The 23,865-nt window shown below is 40.0% G+C and overlaps 1 protein-coding gene across 1 annotated transcript in view; it reads right to left on the bottom strand.

Annotated features, from left to right (window-relative positions):
• LOC132095918 (structural maintenance of chromosomes protein 6-like) overlaps nt 1–23,865 on the bottom strand; it is a 121,439-nt gene that overhangs the window by 12,907 nt on the left and 84,667 nt on the right. Inside the window, exons 14-21 of the mRNA XM_059501011.1 lie at nt 21,076–21,127; nt 20,887–20,967; nt 20,640–20,810; nt 12,086–12,223; nt 11,859–12,004; nt 5,504–5,629; nt 2,303–2,408; nt 1,940–2,089 (exon numbers count right to left, since the gene is read on the bottom strand). Of these exons, the coding sequence (XP_059356994.1) occupies nt 1,940–2,089; nt 2,303–2,408; nt 5,504–5,629; nt 11,859–12,004; nt 12,086–12,223; nt 20,640–20,810; nt 20,887–20,967; nt 21,076–21,127 (970 nt within the window). The remainder of the gene's footprint in view (nt 1–1,939; nt 2,090–2,302; nt 2,409–5,503; nt 5,630–11,858; nt 12,005–12,085; nt 12,224–20,639; nt 20,811–20,886; nt 20,968–21,075; nt 21,128–23,865) is intronic.

Here is a 23,865-nt window from a genome sequence, read left to right as displayed (position 1 = left end):
CAGTTCCTGATATTTTGTGTTTCCTTCAAGACCTATTGGAAAATGGGACGTCTTTTTCCACAAGCAAGGTCTACTTGGCTTCGATTTCGGCTTGTCATGTGGGTTTTGAGGGCTCGACAGTCTGGCAGCATCCTCTAATCCTCAGATTTATGAAGGGTACCCATGGCTCCCTGCCACTCATCAGGGAAACTGTTCCCGAGTGGGACCTCTCCATGGTGCTGTAGGCTTTATCTCAATATCCTTTTGAGCCTCTGGGATGTATTTCCCTAAAGCTTCTGTCTTTCAAGGCAGTTTTGCTCTTGGCCTTGGCATCGGCTAAATGTGTCAGTGAGCTACATGCACTCTCGGTTCATCCCTCGTGCACTAAATTCTCTCTTAGTGGAGATAAGGTTTCCCTTAAGACTAATCCGGCCAGCGTTCACTTCGGAGGTGTTGGAGCTGTCTGCTTTTCACCCTCCACCTTTTTCCTCTCCGGAGGATGAGAGGCTAAATGCTCTGTGTCCCGTCCGTGCTTTATAGACATATATGACCAGGACTAGTGCTTTCCGGAAGAGCGACCAGCTCTTTATTTCATGGGCACCCCCTCATGGAGGGAATCCCATATCTACAGTAAGCAACGCTTCTCAAATTGGCTTGTGAATGCTATACCTTTGGCTTATGAATCTAAGGGAGAGCAGTCCCCAGGGGACATCAGAGCTCATTCCACGAGGGGCGTAGCTTCCTCTTGGGCTTTGTTTAGGGGAGTGTCATTGCAGGACATCTGCTCCGCTGCCAGTTGGGCTTCTCCTCATACCTTTGTGCATTATTATCGGCTGGATGTCACCAGAACCTCGGTAGCACATTTGGTTTTAGGCGTGGGGTCTTCTTAGCACTTCCCTGCAACCCCATTTGAAGTAACAAATAAGGAGTGAATGGGCCGGCAGGCCTTGCACACTCCTGTCACCAAGCATGCATTTCCTTTTCTGGGTGTATTTATATACACATTGGTGTTGCTGGAGTTATTATTGTGTGTGTGCTGCATACATGTTTCATTTGCTGCATGTGCACAGCAGTCATGTGTGTGCATCAGCATTGCAGTTTCATGATTATGGGACGTGTCAGGCACCGCCTCCTTGAGGTGATTGTCCTTCTCTGGCTTTCAGAAACTCACTGTGAGTGTATTGGGCAATCGGGGAGCTGTCCATGTCTCTCCCATAGGTGGATCTCGAACATGAGATGATGAAAGAGAACAATAGGTTACTGTCGTAACCCCGGTTCTCTGAAACATCGAGTGGAGAGATCCACCAACTTTGCCCCGCTTGCCGCACGAGAAGCGAATATACTTACTGGATATAGAAGCGCCACAGCCGTTATATGCCCTTAGGTAAGGGGGTGGGGCATTACCTGGCATTGGCTGCGCGGTTCTGTCTGTCTAGCCAGACTAGGTGCAATTGGATGCTTCTGCAGAGGTCAGGTACGGATGCCCTTAGGTGGATCTCTCCACTTGATATTTCAGAGAACCGGGTTACAACAGTAACCTATCGTTATCTTTAACAAGAAGGTTCTAACAGTGAATTGCTACTTGGTGTGTCAGAAAAAAAGAAAAAAGAAAAAATTTCAACCTGATTGAGCATGCATTTAACTTGCTGAAGACAAATCTAGAAGCAGAGAGACCCACAAACAAACAATAACTGAAGTCTGCTGCAGTAAAGGGCTGGCAAAGCATCATAAAGAAGAAAACCCAGTCTCTGGTGATGTCCATGAGTTCCAGACTTAAGGCAGTCATTGCCTGCAAAGGATTCTCAACCAAATAATAAAAATTATTTTATCATTATATTTATTTGTCCAATTACATTTTCAGCCCTTGCAAATTGGGGTACTGTGTATAAAAATGGTCGTAATGTAAAAAAAAAATATATATATATATACACACACACACACACACACACACACTCCTTACCATATATACATCAAACACATCTAAAGCACGGAACGGAGCATCAGTTATGGCCCACAGTGACAGGATGAAGCACACGGTAGAACAATGCTCTCCACTAGACAGAAAATGCATGTGCCTCAGATCAGCATTATAACTCTCTCTTGGCTGAACCTGAGAAAGAAACAGATGACCGTCAACATGAGAAACTACTGTACTTTTAAAAAGTCGCCGTTACTGCATGTAGAGTAAAATCATGACCCCAAATAAATTTTTTGAGCAGAGCACATAGGCTATACAACTAAATTCAATTATACAAGACTGCATGCCTCTATGCATACATCAGGTGTTTGCTCATCAAGAAAAAAACAATTTACAAAGTCTTACTGATATGGAGAGAGTCTCATTCTTATGGTCAAAGGTCATATTCCCGAGGTATCCTCTCCGAGACGCCATGGAGTCAAAGTAGTACTTACAGCGTACAGAAAGATACCTGGAAACACACAGAAACACAACCTACATCATTATCATCAGTACCCTCAAATCTGCACTAAAATGAACAAGCCCTTTGATATTTCCCACTGTAACTTGCTGTTTTAAGGCGAGAAACAACAGACAAAAGCCACTTTTTTATATGCACTAGTCAATTTTGAGATTTTCGGGCCTTTTGTAACATTGTTTTAGACTAGTGGAAAGAAAACTTATTTTATTGCACTTTATAGTATATGTGAATCTGAATCTTTTAAAAACTTTTTTCTGGCTGATGTGAAGTACAGTATTTTCTGATTTTATGGAGTGATAAAACAATATCTAAAATCCCTGAGGTCAAAATCTTTAACTCTGTTAACAAAATTAAACAAGAATGTTGAACCTGGATTTATATAATTTTCAGATTCGTGTTATAAATTTTAAATATTTAATAATAGCTTATTTGGATTTTTAAATATACCATTTCAAAAAACTTCTAATATAAAACACAATTCTTAATATAATCAATAAACTGGGCAAGTATGGTGACCTTTTTACTGTATTCACTTGCATTGTCCTTAAAGGGTTACTTCATCCCAGAATGAAAATGTTGTCATTAATCACTTACCCTCATATGTCATTCCAAACCCGTAAAAGCTTTGTTCGTCTTCGGAACATAATTTAAGATATTTTGAATGAAAACAGGGAGGCTTGAGACTGTCCCATTGACTGCCAAATAAATGAAACTGTAAAGGTCCAGGAAAATATGAAAAGCATCGTCAGAATAGACCATCTGCCATCACTGATTCGCCTGTAACATTATGAAGCAATACTTTATATACGCTAAGAAACAAAAATAAAGACATTATTCAATAATTCCTCTCCTCTGTGTCTCTCCAAATCAGTGTAGCGCCATTTTGGCAATTTTGAGCGGTATGCAGATGGCGCACACTCTTCTGTGTCAGCCACATAACACAGAAGAGAGTAAACAGTTTGAGTGATGTGAAGAGACACAGAGGAGACTGCTGACAAAGGAATTGTTGAATAAAGTCTTTATTTTTGTTTTCTTTGTGTACAAAAAGTATTCTTGTCGCTTCATAATGTTACTGGTGAATCACTGATGGCAGATGGACTATTTTGATGATGTCTTTCATACTTTCCTGGACCTTGACACTGTTATTTATTTGGCAGTCTATGGGACAATCTCAAGTCTCAAGGTTTTATCCAAAATATCTTAAATTGTGTTCCGAAGACGAACAATGCTTTTACAATGCTTTTTTGACTTGGAACGACATGGGGATAAGTGAATAATGACAAATGTTAATTTTGGGATGGAGTTACCCTTTATTAGGTAATTTTTTAATTCAGTAAAACTCATACAGTGATTTACCTTTGAGCGACTTAAAGGGTTAGTTCAGCCAAAAAGGATGTTGTTCCAAACCCGTAAGACCTCCGTTCATCTTCGGAACACAGTTTACGATATTAGTGATGCAATAAAGGCTTTTAAACTTTTCACTACAATTCGAGTGCCTTGGAGTTCTTGTCCTTAAACAGTTTAAGATATTTTAGATTTAGTCCGAGAGCCTTCTGTCCCTCCATTAAAAGTGTGTACACGGTATACTGCCATGTTCAGAAAGGTATAAAAACATCTTCAAAGTAGTCCATGTGACATCAGAGGGTCAGTTAGAATTTGTTGAAGCATCGAAAATACATTTTGGTCCAAAAATATCAAAACTACGTCTTAATTCAGCATTGTCTTCTCTTCCGGTCTGTTGTGTGAGTGTGTTCACTGCAGTGTAGTAATATCCGATTCGCGAACGAATCACTTGATGTAACCGGATCTTCTTGAACCAGTTCACCGAATCGAACTGAATCGTTTGAAACATTTTGCATCTCCAATAAGTATTAATCCACAAATGACTTAAGCTGTTAACTTTTTTAATGTGGCTGACAGTCCCTCTGAGTTCAAACAAACCAATATCCTGGAGTAATTCATGTACTCAAACAGTACACTGACTGAACTGCTGTGAAAAGAAAACTGAAGATAAGAGAACCAAGCCGAGCCAGATAACGAACAAAAGACTGACTCGTTCTTGAGTCAAGATCCGGTCGCATCGGTTGTCGGATCATCAGTAGTGATGGGAAGTTCAGTTCTTTTCCGCGAATCGGTTCTTTCGGACAGTTCGATTCAATAAACCGGTTGAAGAAAACGGTTCAACGGTTCTTTTGCGCTCGACGTAATGACGTCATTGGCGATGATTGCCCTTCATTCAAGCCTTCGGTTTACCCGCGCTCATAACATTAGCACAGAATCAGTTCAGAATCAATCATAAAAAGAATCAGTTCGGTTCAGACGTGCTATGTGTCAGTCCGCTTCACACTGAATCACACGACACATGCGCAGTATCATCAGCTCCTCGGTTCTCGAATCGGACGCGTCTGACAGAAACGGTTCTTGACTCGAGAACGAGTCAATCTTTTGCTCGTTATCTGGCTCGGCTCAGTGTTCATCTTCACAGCAGTTCAGTCAGTGTACTGTTTGAGTACACAAATTACTCTGAGATATTGGTTTGTTTTAACTCAGAAGGAGTGTCAGCCACATAAAAAAAAGTTAACAGCTTAAGTCATTTGTGGATTAATGCTTATTGGAGATGCGCTCACAACAGACCGGAAGAGAAGACAATGCTGAATAAAGTCGTAGTTTTTTATATTTTTGGACCAAAATGTATTTTCGATGCTTCAAAAAATTCTAACTGACCCTCTGATGTCACATGGACTACTTTGAAGATGTTTTTATTACCTTTCTGGACATGGACAGTATACCGTGTTCAGAGTTTCAATGGAGGTACTGAGAGCTCTCGGACTAAATCTAAAATATCTTAAACTGTGTTCCGAAGATGAACGGAGGTCTTACAAGTTTGGAGCGACATGAGGCTGAGTCATAAATTACATAATTTTCCTTTTTGGCTGAACTAACCCTTTAAAATATCAAAAGCGGACAAACAAAGGCTGTTTCATTTGTTACCAATGAATTGGTGGTTTGAAGTTCACATTAAAACAATTTATTTGAAAACAATTTTAATCAGTCATGATCAGACAAGAGCCTCCAATGAAACTTACATTCTCAGTTCAGCATAGACGTAGTGTCTGGTGTTTATGATCTCAGTTAACTGGCGGATGATAGCCTCCAGACTATTCACCTGTTGGGTCATGTTATTGAAGTTTTCCTTCGCCTCATGAAACTGCCTACAAGATTCAATGACCAACAACTTCACCGTTATAACATCACAACATTTAAACCTCACCTGCATGATAAACAATGTAGATGCGCTTTGTAGATGTAAGGGGAAAATAACTACATTGGTCAGTACTAGGGCTGCGCTCTGCCTTAACTAAGGATTTTTCTGGTCGACTAGTAGTCATTCATTTTAATCATTAGTCAACTAATCGCACATTTAATAAAACATTTAAATCATTATAATGAGCCTTTAATTGCCTACAAAGCCTAATATGCACTCAAGCGACGGCATATAGTGTGCTACAGCGCACCGCAGAAGTTATGATTATGAATGTGTCAGGGAAAAACTGTTAGGACGCTGCATTAACGGTTGAATCATTTATTGATGATCTTTGTTTCTGCATCTCCGCAGCCTGCATGCATGTTTCATACATATTCCATGATCTGTGAATATTTGTTTTCCATTTGAATTGGTTTATTTGAAAGCAGACATTTCACTCTCTACAGATATATTTTTAATGTCTGTAAGGCAAAGATATACACAGTTCCACACTCAAGTTCACAGACCAAGATGGGAAAAAGCACATCCTGTTTGCTTTCATTATTTTACAAAAGCGCGTTTTTTTTTGTTATTGTGAGTTCACAAATAAACATAGTCTTCATAGATTCAAAAGAGGTATTACTCTTATCTGTATGACCAAATATTATGGAGTAATTTAAGAGCAAGTGAGCACACTGGCACCTCCATCTGTCATGCTGTGAGCGGGCTAAAGCTTAGACACTTAAATACTGGACATTTCTCTAGGTTAACATTAGATTGAGCGGCCATGTAAGGTTGCTACAGCTTACATATTTCAGATGATAGGCCATATATGCGTTTGAATGTCCTGCCTGAGGTACTGTATTGCCACACAGACCAGCCTTCCACTATCTGTCCATCATGGACTGCGTGACTTTGCCTTTGGTAAAAAATAAAATAAAAATTCTGCGACTAATAAAATTTGGGGTCGACCAAGCCTCTTCTCATCTAATAATGATTAGTCGACTACTGATTATCATATTCATGTTAATACCATGGTATGATTTAATAAGCAAATAATTTCACATCAGTTTTTTTAATTGAGGGGAGAATCAGCAAGGAATTAAGTTTAATGTCCTGCAAACTGTAAAAATTTGTTCTTCAAATTCTAGTTTCTTCATCAGAGTTGGAGAATTTAGCATTACATCACTTCTATCTTCTGCTGTGAATGGGTGTCATGAGAATCCAAACAGCTGATTAAAAACATCACAATCTTCAAGTACTGTATTTTCCGGACTATAAGTTGCACTTTTTTTCATAGTTTGGCTGGTCTTGCGACTTATAGTCAGGTGCGACTTATTTATCAAAATTAATTTGACATGAACCAAGAGAAATGAACTAAGGGACATGAACCAAGAGAAAACATTACCGTCTACAGCCACGAGAGGGCGCTCTATACTGCTCATTGCTCCTGTAGCCTACCAGAGCAGCATAGAGCGCCCTCTCGCGGCTGTAGACTGTAATGTTTTCTCTTGGTTCTTGTTTCTATATAAATGCGACTTATAGTCCAGTGCGACTTATATATGTTTTTTCCTCATCATGACGTATTTTTGGACTGATGCGACTTATACTCAGGTACAACTTACAGTCCGAAAAATACGGTAATTCACATCACTTCCGTCCATCTATTAAAATCTTGTGGAGCAAAAAGCTGCATGTTTGTAAGAAATAAATCCGTCATTACAGTGTTTTAAATTATTATTATTAATTATGTTATATTATGGTAGAGTACTAGATGTTAAAAAACATATTAATTCTAGATTTTTTTTTTTTTTTTTTTTTTTTTAGATTTTAGCATTTTAAATTAACAGCTTTTCACTTCATAAGACTATAATTGATAGACTGGCGTGGTGTGAATTACTTGGGAATTCTTGTGATATTTTTATCAGCTGTTTGGACTCTCATTCTGATGTCACTCATTCACTGCAGAGGATCAATTGCTGACGTAATGTTACATTTCTCTAAATCTGTTTCGGTGAAGAAACTCAACCACATCTTGGATGTCCAAAAGGTGAGTAAATTTCAGCAAATTTTCATGTTTGCATGAACAAATCCTGTACAGGTGCATCTCAGTAAATTAGAATGTCTTGGAAAAGATCATTTATTTCAGCAATTCAACTGAAATTGTGAAACTCATGTATTAAATAAATTCAATGCACACAGGTTGAAGTCGTTTAAGTCTTTAGTTCTTTTAATTGTGATGATTTTGGCTCACATTTAAAGAAAACCCACCAATTCACTCATCTCAACAAATTGGAATAATTCATAATACCAATAAAAAAAATAGTAAATTGTTGACCTTCTGCAAAGAAAGTTCATTTACTGTACGTACATGTACTCAATACTTGGTAGGGACTCCTTTTGCCTAAATTCGGCGTGGCATGGAGGTGATCAGTTTGTGGTGCTGCTGAGGTGATATGGAAGCCCAGGTTTCTTTGACAGTGGCCTTCAGCTCATCTGTATTGTTTGGTCTCTTGCCTCTCATCTTCCTCTTGATAATAGCCCATAGATTCTCTGTGGGGTTCAGGTCTGGTGAGTTTGCTGGCCAGTCAAGCGCACCAACACCATGGTCATTAACCAACTTTTTGTGCTTTTGGCAGTGTGTGCAGGTGACAAATCCTGCTGGAAAGTGAAATCAGCATCTTCAAAAAGCTGGTCAGCAGAAGGAAGCATGGAGCATGGAGTACCAAATTATCTTGGTAAACGGGTGCAGTGGCTTTGGTTTTCAAAAAACACAATAGACCAACACCAGCAGATGACATTGTACCCCAAATCATCACAGACTGTGGAAACTTAAAACTGTACTTGGTTTTCAAATGAAATACAAAACTTACTCTCATCTGAAAAGATAACTTTGAACCACTGGGCAACAGTCCAGTTCTTCTTCTCTTTAGCCTAGGTAAGACACCTCTGATGCTGTCTGTGGTTCAGCAAATTCCTTGACACGTCTGTGTGTGGTGGCTCTTGATGCCTTGACCCCAGCCTCAGTCCATTCCTTGTGAAGTTCACTCAAATTCTTGAATCGTTTTTGCTTGACAATCCTCATAATGCTGAAGTTCTCTCGGTTGGTTTTGCATATTTTTCTTCCACACTTTTTCCTTCCACTCAACTTTCTGTTAACATTCTTGGATACAGCACTCTGTGAACTTCCACATTTGTGGCTTACCCTCCTTGTGAAGGTATCAATGATTGTCTTCATTGACTTCCTCTGCCAATGTATTGTTGAAAAGAATAGTTGGATGTGCCAGAACTTTCTTCAGTTAAACAAGGAAAAAACTGAAGTTATTGCATTTGGAAACAAAGATGAAGCTTTCAAGGTGAATGCATACCTTGACTCTAGGGGTCAAACAACTAAAAATCAAGTCAGGAATGGTGTGATTCTGGAGACAGACCTCAGTTTTAATAGTCATGTCAAAGCAGTAACTAAATTAGCATACTATCATCTAAAAAACATTGCAAGAATTAGGTGTTTTGTTTCCAGTCAAGACTTGGAGAAACTTGTTCATGCCTTTATCACCAGCAGGGTGGACTATTGTAATGGGCTCCTCACCGGCCTTCCCACAAAGACCATTAGACAGCTGCAGCTCATCCAGAACGCTGCTGCCAGGATTCTGACTAGAACCAAAAAATCTGAGCATATCACACCAGTCCTCAGGTCCTTACACTGGCTTCCAGTTACATTTAGGATTGATTTTAAAGTACTTTTACTCATATATAAATCACTCAATGACCTAGGACCGAAATATATTGCAGATATGCTCACTGAATATAAACCTAACAGACCACTCAGATCATTAGGATCGAGTCAGTTAGAAATACAGAGGGTTCACACAAAACAAGGGGAGTCCGCCTTTAGTTACTATGCTGCCCACAGCTGGAATCGGCTTCCAAAAGAGATCAGATGTGCTAAAACACTAGTCACATTTAAATCTAGACTCAAAACCCATCTGTTTATAGCTGTGCATTTATTGAATGAGCACTATGCAATGTCCGAAACCGATTGCACTGTATTTTACGTATTCACTGTATTTTATGTAAAATCATTTTCTATTTTTATCTGTTTTCATTTTAAATAAGTCCATTTTTAAATAATTTCCAAAGTTTTAAAATTGCTTGTTTTAATTTTTGTTTTATTATTTCTTCATGACTATTTTACTTTCTTTTAGAAATTACCATTGTGTACGAAATGTGCTATATAAATAAACCTGCCTTGCCTTCTGGACAAATGAGCAAAACTGCAAATCAGCAGTCTTCCCAATGATTGTGGTGTTTTGTGCAGGTGTTTTGAGTTGATTAGGTGATTGGCATGTCCTCATATTCTAATTTGTTGAAATAGTGAATTTTTGTTAAATGTGAGCCAAAAACATCAAAGGCTTATGTCTGTGTGCCCTGAATTGATTTAATACACGAGTTCCTCAATTTGAGTTGAATTACTTAAATGATCTTTTCTAAGGCATTCTAATGTATTGAGATGCACCTGTATATGTGACACTCAGTGTTGGGCGGTTATTAATAACGCGTTACTGTAACGCAGTTACATTTGACAGTAACTAATACTGTGATGCATTATTTTTTAAATAAATTAACTCTGTTACCGTTACCATATGGTGCATTGTCCGTTACTTATTTTAATGAATTAATTTTGGCTGAAGTGTAGCCTACAGCCTAACCTGTTTACAGCAGTGACGCATTGTAGGATTGGTGAATGCCAACCACTGTAAACACGAAGATGCACTGTGGGCGTGTTTCCGTTTATTCAAGTATGTGCGGCAGTCATGGCGAGTCAAGGTGAGAGCAAGACGAGTTTCTCAAAGTGTAAACATACTCATTATTTCAATTCAGTAGAGCATGTTAAATGTAAGCTGTGTCTTTCTGGTTCGAATGTCCTATCCCACAAATTTCCAATCCGTGCGCTCAGATTTTGTACCCTCGGTTTTTGAATCCGTACCCACAAATTAATTATCTGTGCGCACACTTTCGCAATCCGTTCCCTCGGATTTTTAAACTGTACTCACAGATTCATGTGCTTCACATATTTTCTTCTCCTACAGGTGACGTACGGGGCTCCGTAATGGACAGATCATATATATAGCGTGACATGGTTGTTGGTGCCAGACTGAGTATTTCACAATTTGCTGTAATTTTGTCAGAATTTGGCGTAAACACAATGAGAACATGGATCCATCATGCTTTGTTACCATTGTGCAGGCTGGTAGTGGTGATGTAATGGTGTGGGGGATGTTTTCTTGGCACACTTTAGGCCCCTTAGTGCCAATTGGGCATCGTTTAATAATTAATGAAAACATTAAAGAACATTCTTTGAAAAAGTAACTAAAATGTTACTATGTATAAATCTCAATTTTGAGAATTTGACCCTTATGACTGGTTTTGTGGTACAGGGTCAAATATGCCTACATTGCAGCGATTTTCTCATTTACAGTCCTCGCGTCCCACAACTCTGCACATTTTGTATGTTTCTCTTAGCGCTTCAGACGTTTGTTCTATTAGAACGTAAGTGCCCTGTGAAGTGGACATCACAGGATATTCCGCCATGATTCCAGTTCGAAACAAACGTATATATGCTCCAATCAAAGTGCACTGAAGTGTGCGAGACGTGAATTTAAATTGTATTTATTTACAGAGGTATATGATGTCACAGTTGTCCGTGTGTAAAGACGCTGCGCCTCACAAATCAGTGAATGAATGTCCTGAGGTGAGGTAAACTTCAACAGATTTCACCTGCTCAGGGAGTAGGGAGCAATGAACAATGGGAACAGTTCATGCACGGAGCTCACTTCTAACGAGCTGATTATCTGAATCAGGTGAGTTAACAAAGAGAGACGTGCTAAATATGCTGATCAGTGGGGCGAGAGGACTGGAATTGAGAACCGCTGCTACATTGTAACATTTACTTTATTTGTTAAATTCAAATGCAAAGCATAGAAAATACAGAGATATATACTGTATACTGCAAATCAGCCAAAAAATACAGAGATATGAAATTGACACTTAAGACTGGTTTTGTGGTCAAGGGTCTTAAAAATAGGTTTCTTTTATCAATTCATTTTAAATCTAATTTCTTCTATCTTTCTTTTAATTTTGGGGTGAAATACCACCCGGTCACATTTGTTTGACTGCTGGAGACTTTCTCCATGTACCTGACAATAGTGTCTCTCTGCCCTTGCTGGTCCTGCTGTGTATAGATCTTGTGTTTGAGGTGGCTAATCTCACTTTCCAAACTCTTCGCTGTTCTCCTTACATCCAGGCGCTCGGGGCAGATTTCTGAGGCTTTCGCTATGGAAGCCTGTCAAAAATAGATTCAATCAGAAAAACTGAAATCTTTTCATATCTAATGGATCGGTGTAAGATGTCAGTGTTTGGTCACCTGTAACACCTGGTCCTTGTCTTTCAGTTTCTTTTTTAGAGTCTCAATCTTGTCCACATGGGCTTTCCGCTTCTCTTCATAGTGTTTTTTAAGATGTTTACTCCACGCCAACTCCTGATCATTGTTGCTCAATTGCTCCTGCAAGCAATCAAGTAAAAACGAAACTGTTTACTAGATTGGACACATTGATAATTAAGAATATGTGCTGTTGTGGACTGTTCAGTAATGAACTTGAAGCTCATGATCCTTATTTTAAAGCTTGACAGCCTGCCATTTTTAAACATTAGCCAAGAGGAATTAGGACTCTGGTGGTTTGGTTAAAAGCTATCCACTGATGATTTTACACATATTGCTGGATGATATGAACAAAAATTAATATCTCTGTATATTTTGGCTGATTTACTGTATACAGTATATATTAACTCTGTATTTTATATGCTTTGCATTTGAATTTAACAAATAAACGAATAAAGTAAATGTTACAATGTAAGCATAGGCAAGCTTCATCCTCAAAGCAAAAAAAAAAAGAAAAAACACACATTGTTAAATGACACCACAAATCCTTTTTCCAATGATCATTCAAAAAAGGACAAGGATTGGAGTTTAATTGCAGTGAGTAGGAGTGGAAAAAACAGAATTAAACTGGATCTAAACCACGTTAAAAAATAAATAAAAATCAAGAAAACCAACTTTGTACAGGCAAATTACGTGGTCTTGCAAGTCCTGTCGCTTTGCTTCTGTAATGCTTCTGGTGTGATTTGGCACTGGTAAATTAAGTCTGTGGAGTTCAAAGGATAATCACAAAGCAGAAGGCTCATGCACTTCTGACAGCAAAATGGAAATATTTCCGTGGCCCTTTATACATTTACAGATGGAGAATATACCTGTGAAATGTAACTTCTGTATTTAGGAAAATAGCACATCTCAAGCTCATTAAACAGCGCGTCTCTGTCAGCAGCACACACATGCACTTTAAACTGAAACTAAACTATAGGATACTATATCTTACATGTTTTAAAAAAAAAAACCTTCATATAAAGCTTGTCACATGTTCAAAACAAATTTCATTAAGAACTTTCTTTACAGCAGTTCAGTCTGTCCTTCGCTATATTTTTTTTCAGATGTGCTCGTATCAAACTATTAAAAATATCTCTTTTGCAGTTTATAACGTAGCTTTCCTTACATCATGTTGAGAAGATGCTGTGTTCAAGAATACCACAGAAATACAATTCAAACCTTTGATTTTGTGCATGTCACTTTATCAAGGACTGCTTCTCTAACCATGGCTTTTATCTTCGTTGACTTCTAATCATAATTTGGACTAACAAGCTCTCCGAACCACAACCTGTAAGTACAATTTACACGTTAAGTGTACTTTTCAACTGAGTGCTCAAAATATCAAGTGTTTGTGCTAATGTGTGATGTATACCTAGTGCAGCTTTAGGTTTCCAGGTAAAGCATACTGTCTTACTGAAGTAGTTCTGAAAATTCACTGTTAACCCACTTTTTCCTAAGATTGTGTAGATTATTTTAGACTGACGTTGTTCTAATTACTTCGTTTAATAATTAAGAATGTAGTGTAGCACAGAGACATTATAGTCATAGAGACATTATAGTGTTAAATTGCTGTTTATTTTGCTGCAGCGGCAGTTACAGGGTTTATGCCAGAGAGACAAGTGAGATATTTAAGGCTGCTACACCTGTGATCAGTGTTGGTCATCTTACTTGAAAAAAGTAATTAGTTACAGTTACAAATTACTTCTCCCAAAATGTAATTGAGTTAGTAACTCAGTTACCACATTGTAAAAGTAATTAGTTACTCAGCAAAGTAACTGTGACGTTATTTTTTATGTTCTATAACGATATTACGTCCTATAACATCTTTAATATATAAGATGTTTATATTAACTGATTGAAGAATAAAAAACTATGTATTTTAGAAAATGTTGTATTTATTTGAACTCAATAGATTGCAGCCTGCCATATGATATGCATAGGAATAAAAACATATACAAAATAAATATTCAAATACAAAATTAAGACAAACAAAATAAACAAAAGGGAAACAAAGGGAAACCTGGCCATTAGTGCAAATCTCTGTAACTGTTTATTAGTCCTAAAGTTACTGCACAATAAACAGAACACTATCCAAGTCTTAATGGTGCGTTCACACCAGATGCAAATAGAGCGTCTGGCATGAGTGATTTCAATGTTAAGTCAATGCAAAGACGCGAATAGATAACCTCCGAAAATCGGCGAAACACACTTTTAAATAAACTGAATATTTGAGTTTAAAACAACTACATTCTCACATGAAATACTTTTAAAACTACATTTCATGACACGATAACAGTAATGTTTAGAAAATTATCTGAATGAAATTGGTGGTTGAAAATGCTGCGTGAACTCAACTGGCAGAAGCCCCCCCCCATGACGCGAATAGCATGATTTATTTGCGCAAGTCGCATCTGGTTTGAACACAGCATTAAATATTCAGTACAGTAACATGTTAGCATGTGTTGTTGATGTGAGGTGGTTCATAAGATTTGAGTTGCTTGAGGCAGACGTGGATAAAGTCTTTTTTCCTGGGCATACCGTGCAAGTTACAGAAACATTCTCGCCTTTAATTTCCGGTACTTCCAGTTCGAGAACGCCATTATCACTGACGCCGTCTTGTGTTTAGTGGTTGCCAGAGCGTGCAGTGAGATAGTGTGAGCAGGGCACCGCCCACCCAGCCAATCATCATCGGATTTGCAACGGTGTCAGGCAGCTGATGTGTAGCCACTAGCCAAAGCATGACACCTCGTGCTTTATTCAATCAAATTGTAGTAATGCGACACTTTACATTCTCAGTAAAGATAACATTTCTAACATTTGTTCAGTATCTCACTATGGGACCGCCTCAGGGCGTGGCCTGATCGCGGAAGCACCAATAACACCATGGCAGACCAATCACTGCAGTCCCGCCTCCCTGTATATAAACCGCAGCTACCTGCCATTTCATCATTCTCTCTCTCTTCCCCGTGAGGATTTTGGAAGCTGTCCTAGGCAGACTTTTTTGGAATTATTGCTAAACAGTTTACCGGTGGAGCCGCAAGGTAACATACCAAATGCAATAGATTTTTAACGTTTGTCGAGTGACTTGCCACTTAGAGTAAGAAAGGCGAGTTTTCTACTTTAAGTTTTCTAAAAAAAGCACTCTGTCGCAGCACAGCTCCCTACTAGTTGTCACATTGTGGTGGGCTTACCGTACGAGAAGAGTGCAGGCATCATGGCCACTGCAAAAGAGCCGGAGAGCCCCGGAGGAAAGGGCCGTCCTCCTCATCTGTGTGCATATGGATTGTGGATTTCTGCAAAAGATTCACACGGTCTCTGCATCTCCGCTTGGGTGCTAAACACGCTCACGTTGCAGTAGCTGGGAAGTCAGACCCATGCCTCTCTGCTCAATCCAGAGAGGAACCAATGGATTGTCCACAGGCCTCCAGCTCCTGGGGTGAGATGATGGAGAAGGTGTCACAGGTCCTTCCCCCGCTGTTAGAAGATCGGTTAGCGGGAGAGGAAGATGACGATGACAAAGTGTTGTCGACCATCCTCAAGGACGAGGATGACAAGGACGAAGATGCTATTCTTCCCCCAATGCAGTCTCTCCGCCGAGTGCTCAGGATAAGAGCCCAGACTCGAGGTCTGTCGCACGGCTGCGTCTAGACTGTCAATCGACTGGCCATCCCAACTAGCAGATAAAGGAGCTAAAAGAGACTTTGGAAAGAGACTTCCGCCACAGAGGATTTGGGGATGGCAGATCCTCCCGCTGTAGAATCATCTTTGGTGAATCATTTGCATCCGAGCCACAAGGCAGCGCTCTCTACAACCGGGCCTCGTTGCCAGGGAAAACAGAGCCTCACCTTCGACGCCTCTGTTTTTCAAAATACTTATAAATCTTCTGCACTGGCCGTACGTGCTTTGAACACGATGTCCCTCCTTACAGCCTATCAAGCGGAGTTATTAGAAGAGATGGGGCATCAGCTGTACTCCGGCAGAGACAGTTTATAAGAGACATGCCACTTCCTCAATCCTCTGGATCCACTCACGTATGTGCACAGTTGAAGAATGCTTGCGCATGCGTAGTAAAGGTATAACCTGTGGGGAAAAAGGCGTTTTAAACCTTATTTTGGGGCAAAGTCATCAAATTTTTTCAGCGATTTTTATATTTCACTGCTGTTTCTATACATGCTGTTTTTATGTCCCGGTGACCAGTGAAAGTGCAGTTCTGACTCTCTATCCCTTCATTTAGATAGGAGCTGGTCTTGTTATTCTGATATAGCTCCCCGGAGGTGTTGCCAAGATGGCGGCCAAGTGGCACGACTTGCCTGAAAGGACTTTGACTCCGGTTCTCCCAACCCAGCGCTCTGGGAAGAGATATGCGTCATTGCAGATTTAAACCTGCGCACATCCCGCGGAGCAGTTCAAAGTTGCGGTTGAAGTATGGGCTTAGCGGTTGTGGGAGAGAGATTGCTATGGCTGGGTTTGTCAGGCCTCTCTGACAAAGAAAAATTTGAGTTTTTGGATGCCCATCGATCCAAAGGCCATGTTCGTCACAACGGTAACAGCTATGCATCAGCAATGTGACCTGCAGAAAAAAGAGGGAGAAGCATTCGAGGGCTGTCTCCCCAGAAAGCCGGCAAAGTCTTCCGAATTTCAGGCCTTCAGGTAGAGAAGGTAATTCGGATTATCAACCTTCCCATCCTGCTCAGCCACAACAGCCGGCAAGCGCGGGCTCTCAGTCAAAGCCTGTTTTCCTGAAACCAAAACAATCGTTCGCAACCGCAGCAGTGAAACACCAGTCAGCCCCCCTCAGGGGAACAAAAAGAGGCAGTAGACCTGAGGCATCAGTTTGGCAACAAGAAGGGTTTGGAGACAGCACTCAGGGTTTCTCTGTCCCATCCCTTTAAAATGATTCCTTTCTCCCTCCCGCGGTGAAACGGAGAAGGAATTTAAATGTGCAAAGTGTTCGTGTGGGCAGTTCAAAGTCCAGCGTTCGCTGGAAAATGGCTCATGTTCCCCTAGCGCCCCCCAAAGAATTGTCTCTCCCTCTACTTACGAGGTCTGTTCTGAGGGAGGAAAGACAAAAGTGTGTAAGCATCCCATCACAAATCAAGTTTTCTCTGTCGCAGAGCGGCACAGAGCGGGATAAAAAAAATTGCACAAAAGGAAAACACAAAAAAATAACGAGTATAACTCCTTCAACGGAGCTTTATTCCCCCGCTCACTCACTGCTCAAGTGGAGAACAAGAATGAGAAAAGGAGTGATAAGAATGCTTCCAATGGAGGAAAGCCAGATGGGCTTCTACTCCCGTTATTTTGTGATTCCCAAACGAGGGGAGGTCTCCGTCCCATTATAGATTTACGAGTCCTTAACAAACACCTCAGAAAATACAAATTCAAAATGCTTTTACTAAGAACTTTGTTTCAAAGTATTCGTTTAAGGGGATTGGTTCCCCTCAGTGGACCTCCAGGGCACATATTTTCACAGATATTTTCCCTGCTCACAGGAAATATCTGAGGTTCTCTTTTCAGGGCACAGCATACGAGTTTATGATAATCCCCTTATGCCTTTAGCACCCAGGGTACTTACCAAATGCGTGGAAGTGGCTCTGACACCGTTAAGGAACGGAGGTGTCAGAGTTTTATCATATCTGGACGATCTGCTCATCTGCGCGCCGTCTCCGCATCAAGCAGAGAGCGATTAGGTTTCAAGATAAACCAAACCTTCAAAGGAAATACAGTCATGGCCAAAGGTTTTGAGAATTACATAAATATTAGTTTTCAAAAAGTTTGCTGCTAAACTGCTTTTAGATCTTTGTTTCAGTTGTTTCTGTGATGTACTGAAATATAATTACAAGCACTTCATACGTTTCAAAGGCTTATCAACAATTACATGACATTTATGCAAAGAGTCAGTATTTGCAGTGTTGGCCCTTCTTTTTCAGGACCTCTGCAATTCGACTGGGCATGCTCTCAATCAACTTCTGGGCCAAATCCTGACTGATAGCAACCCATTCTTTCATAATCACTTCTTGGAGTTTGTCAGAATTAGTGGGTTTTTGTTTGTCCACCCGCCTCTTGAGGATTGACCACAAGTTCTCAATGGGATTAAGATCTGGGGAGTTTCCAGGCCATGGACCCAAAATTTCAACATTCTGGTCCCCGAGCCACTTAGTTATCACGTTTGCCTTATGGCACGGTGCTCCATCTTGCTGGAAAATGCATTGTTCTTCACCAAACTGTTGTTGGATTGTTGGAAGAAGTTGCTGCTGGAGGGTGTTTTGGTACCATTGTTTATTCATGGCTGTGTTTTTGTGCAGAATTGTGAGTGAGCCCACAACCTTGGATGAGAAGCAACCCCACACATGAATGGTGTCAGGATGCTTTACTGTTGGCATGACACAGGACTGATGGTAGCGCTCACCTTTTCTTCTCCGGACAAGCCTTTTTCCAGATGCCCCAAACAATCGGAAAGGGGCTTCATCTGAGAATATGACTTTGCCCCAGTCCTCAGCAGTCCATTCACTATACTTTCTCCAGAAGATCAATCTGTCCCTGATGTTTTTTTGGAGAGAAGTGGCTTCTTTGCTGCCCTTCTTGACACCAGGCCATCTTCCAAAAGTCTTCGCCTCACTGTGCGTGCAGATGCGCTCACACCTGCCTGCTGCCATTCCTGAGCGAGCTCTGCACTGGTGGCACTCCGATCCCACAGCTGAATCCTCTTTAGGAGACGATCCTGGCGCTAGCTGGACTTTCTTGGACGCCCTGAAGCCTTCTTTACAAGAATTTAACCTCTTTCCTTGAAGTTCTTGATGATTCTATAAATTGTTGATTTAGGTGCAATCTTAGTAGCCACAATATCCTTGCCCGTGAAGCCATTTTTATGCAACGCAATGATGGCTGCACGCATTTCTTTGCAGGTCACCATGGTTAACAATGGAAGAACAATGATTTCAAGTATCACCCTCCTTTTAACATGTCAAGTCTGCCACATTCTAACCCAATCAGCCTGACATAATGATCTCCAGCCTTGTGCTCGTCAACATTCTCACCTGAGTTAACAAGACGATTACTGAAATGATCTCAGCAGGTCCTTTAATGACAGCAATGAAATGCAGTGGAAAGGTTTTTTTGGGATTAAGTTAATTTTCATGGCAAAGAAGGACTATGCAATTCATCTGATCACTCTTCATAACATTCTGGAGTATATGCAAATTGCTATTATAAAAACTTAAGCAGCAACTTTTCCAATTTCCAATATTTATGTAATTCTCAAAACTTTTGGCCACGACTGTAGTTTACTTGTGTCTCAGGTTGAATTCAGTGAGGTTTCGAGCGTTCCTATCAGAAGAGCACATGAAAACATTTCTCAACTGCCTCTCCCTCTTTCAACGAGGGAGTTTAGTCTCTTTCGGAATGTGTCTTCGACTACTGGGTCTGATGGCCTCAACAGTGTCAGTTGTTGTCCTGAGACTGCTGAGAATGAGGGATTTTCAGAACTGGACAGCGTCACAGGATATTCACCCCACGAGTCGTCTCAGCCGCAGAGTGCGTGTCTCACCAGAATACATGAGCGTTCTCTGTCATTGGAAAGCCCAGTCTTGTCTCAGGAAAGGATGTCTTCTGGGTCCTGTACTATTGAGGAAAGTGGTGACAACAGATGCATCTCTCACGGGCTGGGGGGCAGTGTTCGAGACAGAGAAGCACATACATTTTCTAAAACTAATGACAGTGTTACTTGCTCTGAGACATTTTGTGCATTTTTCTCAAGAATCATCATGTATTGGTCAGGACAGAGAATACAACGATAATAGCCTAAAAAAAAGCTTCAATTGAAAGCAAAAGTCCTGATTATGTGGAGCAGCAGGAACCTTCTGTCATTACACGTGACACTTGTTCCAGGTGTTCACAGTTTAGCAGCTAAACTTTAGATGTGGGCACGATTCGATTGCATAAGTGTTTTTTGTATTTTACGTCATTATTATAAGAACGGACTGGAGCACTAAATTGTTTTATGTAAAGGTGCTTTGTCAATGGTAGCGCTGGCTAACTGGCTCAGATAAATTTTTTTATAACTCATCTGTTTAAATTATTTAAAAGCTTTAAAGTTCTGCATAATTAAGGGTGTGGCCACTTGAGTGACAGGTGGATTTCCACTGCTGTCACCGCCATCGAGCTAGGTGGACGTGGCTTTAGCAACCAGCTCCCGCCTCTTTGCCTATTTTCGATTGTCCGGGAGTGATGCGCTGCCAAGATGACGATGGCCCGCTCCACCCAATTTGAGCTTCAAAAACGCTCTTCTTAAAACTATGCGTGACGTCTAGGACACTACGTCCATGTTTTTATACAGTCTATGATTTAAACCTGTTGCAGGGGACTCCAACACAATATTAGGACACTTTAAAATACCATATGACCTGCTCTTTGACTGTATTACCTCATACCATTTCGCTTATTAAAAAAAAAATACCGCCCAGCCCTAGTTACACACACTCTTGACTACTTCTCTAACCTTAATGGGCTCAGTTTCCTCTGCAATGCTGTTAAAAGCTTCCCTCTGCTGCCGGGAGAGCTGCTCAGCCTCCTCATATTCCCACTTGTGTGTCAGCATCTGATTCCTTGCAGCTTCAAATTCCTCTCGACAGGCACTTATTCGGCTGCTGAGCTCCTCCAGTTCCTCTTCCTGAACACAGAGCCATAATTAGACACAGAAATCCACCGAAACATTTATCTTTATGATGAGTGAATCTGTTTGTTACCAAAGGTTTCAAGTCTTCTGACTGAGGTTCCTCAACATTTAGCAATTCTGTCAGCTCAGCTTGAAGCTTCCGAAAGCATTCCTGCTAGTCAAAATAAACAAAAGAAAACTATTAAAATACTATTAAATATTAAAACAAATTTGGTTAAAATGCTATGATGTGGTCTGTACACAGCAGGTATTTAATGACCTGGGCTTTCTTGACGTCTTCACAGGCTCTGCGAAGAAAAAAGAAAAAAAAAGGTTTTTATCTTTTTTGGTTGTTGATCATCTTTAAAAATATTCTTGTTTGCCGTAACCCGACCGACCCTGTCAATTTAAGACCGACTCAATTTTTTTTTTTTTGCTTTTAGTCCAACCGACTTGCCGATTGTAAATTTGCGTTAAGACCGACCATTTTTTTTTTACTCTTCAAACAACTAATACAAAAGCAATAAAATAATATTTATTATATTTAAGTATTGTAAATATATAATTTTCCTAGGCCTACATACAAACGAAGGCTATCTTCCTTAATAAAAAAAACCCGTGACGTCATCTATGTTTACACTATTGGTTAACGGATGTCACACTGTGATCTGTGCATTCGCTTCGTCTCCTCTCATTCACTGTCAGAGTCAATGGTTCGCGCTTGGTAATGATGGCTGCGGCTGCAGTAAACAAAATGTTCGCGGTCACTGTTCAAAGTTATACGGGTTCGGGCACCATAATACATAAAAAAATGCATTAAAACAGCTCGACACCGCTTTAACTTGGCACGAAGTTCTGGAAAAACGGTGCGCCCAGATCTTTTCCCATCCCTTCTCACGTCTAATCTAAAACCGTGACCGTGTCGACTGTCACTTTATGTTCGAAAATCTATTGCACGAATCAACCAGCACAAGTTTCGAAAACGAAAATAGGAAATTGATTTTAACGACCTTCTCTTGGAGCGCGTCCAGGTTTTTTTTTTTTTTTTGGAGCGCGTCCAGTTTTTTTTTTTTTTTTTAATGTGTCACACAGCAATTGCAGCTTCGGACACACGCATAACAGCAAATAATACTTCTGCACAATGTTTCTCTTTTTACAACAGAAATTTGAATTCTGCCGGTATTCATACAGTCTCATGCATACAGACACAGATTCGGGCTAGAATCGCCTAGAGCTGTCAAAATAGCTGAAAAACTAAATTCGAATTTTTTTACTTAAATATGTTCAAAATTCGAATTGTATTCGAATTTAAAATGCATAATTTCAGTTAGGGTGAAGAAAAGCTTTTTGCTTCTCTTCTGGGTACTCAAGATAGCTTATCGAGCAAAATATTACTGCACGTTTATTCAAAGCATTAGAATACATGACTGTGAAAAAACAACATAATATTTAAAATAATTTTTATGAACCAATTATTATTAATTAAGTTGCTTAAAGGAGCTATAAAAAATCTTTAAGATAGAGTTTTCATTTGTACATGTATGAGCCAACCATGATGTAAAAAAAAGAATGACACCTCGACTGTCCACCACGGTTGCCTCTATCAGCCTGTAGGCTCAATTGTGTGTGGAGGAGTCGGGCCCGAATTGGTGCGAAAATTCACAAAATGTGACGTCATGCGCGTTCTCGTCTACTTGGGCTTACAACCGTACGGCACGCCAGCCATTATAGTAAGCAGCGGCAATAGTGTTTTCAAATGGACTCTGCGGATGGGAAGAAGCGACCAGCCTCCAGCACAATTCAGATTCCCACGGACACTCCTCGTAAGTAAAAAAATGCATGCATTGTTAAATAAATAAAAAGGGCGGAAAACCAGTCACACAGAATAATTTTTTTTATTTAAAAACATGAGATGCAGTGGGATGGGAACAAAAACCCAACATAAAGTCTTGAGATATTTTTAGAAAATTTAATTAAATACATTAATTTTACATGTCTTTCTAAACATGCGGCTCTCTTGTGCGAGACGCGAGTCCAACGGTGTCCCTCTAGAAAATGCGCAAAATATGCGTTCTTTGTGAATGGCTTGGTTTCAGTTTTGATGTAAACAAGATCTTCTCCACATTGATGCTCTTTTTTTTTTTTTTTGAAGTGGCTTCACAACTGGATAGGCTAACATAACCTTATAATGCAATGCCACATGCATCGTCATCGCATCTCGTGCGCCACTGATAAAGATCGGCCATCCGCACACCGTCTGCATTATGTCCTTTTCGTCATCCGCGTGTGGGCATTTTTTGAGACCGCGCGGATGGTGCGCGTACACGAGGTGAAAGATGAGACAGCAGATACTGCGTGTCGAGCTCTTCCGCCTTTGAAAGTTGTGTAGACACGGCTGTGTGCGCGGCGAGATGGAATGGAACACGGACTGTGAAGTACCGGGGCTAATAAGGCAGCTTCCTTATATTACCTATATTTGGTGTTATTTGCCGTATAAAACTTATTTAGACAATCGATTTTACAATCGATTCAATGAACACTTGTCACTCAAATCAGGATTTTTTTTCACAAAAGTGACAACCCAAGAAAGCAAAGTAAATGGTCACTCATTTGTAGGTTGCATTGATACCTAGCGTTGGATGCAAGTAAAACAGTATAACAGTACCTCATTTTTTATCTTCTCACCTGAAATTCATGCAATGAACATGTTTTTGACAAAGATTTTAATTTGTTTGTGGTCTATATAGCCTGCATCAAAATGAGGTTTGCAATTATGCGCCCAAAGGCACAGTTTAAAGACCCAGTCAGTGACGTCATGATATGCTAATTTGTATAAATTCATACCTACGTCATCACCATCACCAAAATGTTCTTTTTTTTTTTTACATTGAAACTTGAAAAAAAAAATATAGACCGACCTACAGACCCTTTTTTTTTTTTTTAATTACTGTTACTGCAAACCAAAATATTTTTTAGGATGGCCTCAGATTAATAGAAAACTGTCCACATGAATATGTATCCTGAATCCAATCCAACATCAAAATGAATGAAAAACATCCAAATAAAATAA

Source organism: Carassius carassius, chromosome 20 (genome assembly GCF_963082965.1).
Source record: "Carassius carassius chromosome 20, fCarCar2.1, whole genome shotgun sequence".
Classification (NCBI taxonomy): Eukaryota; Metazoa; Chordata; class Actinopteri; order Cypriniformes; family Cyprinidae; genus Carassius; species Carassius carassius.
Note: the sequence above shows the minus strand (reverse complement) of the source record. Positions and strands in the feature narration are given on the sequence as shown.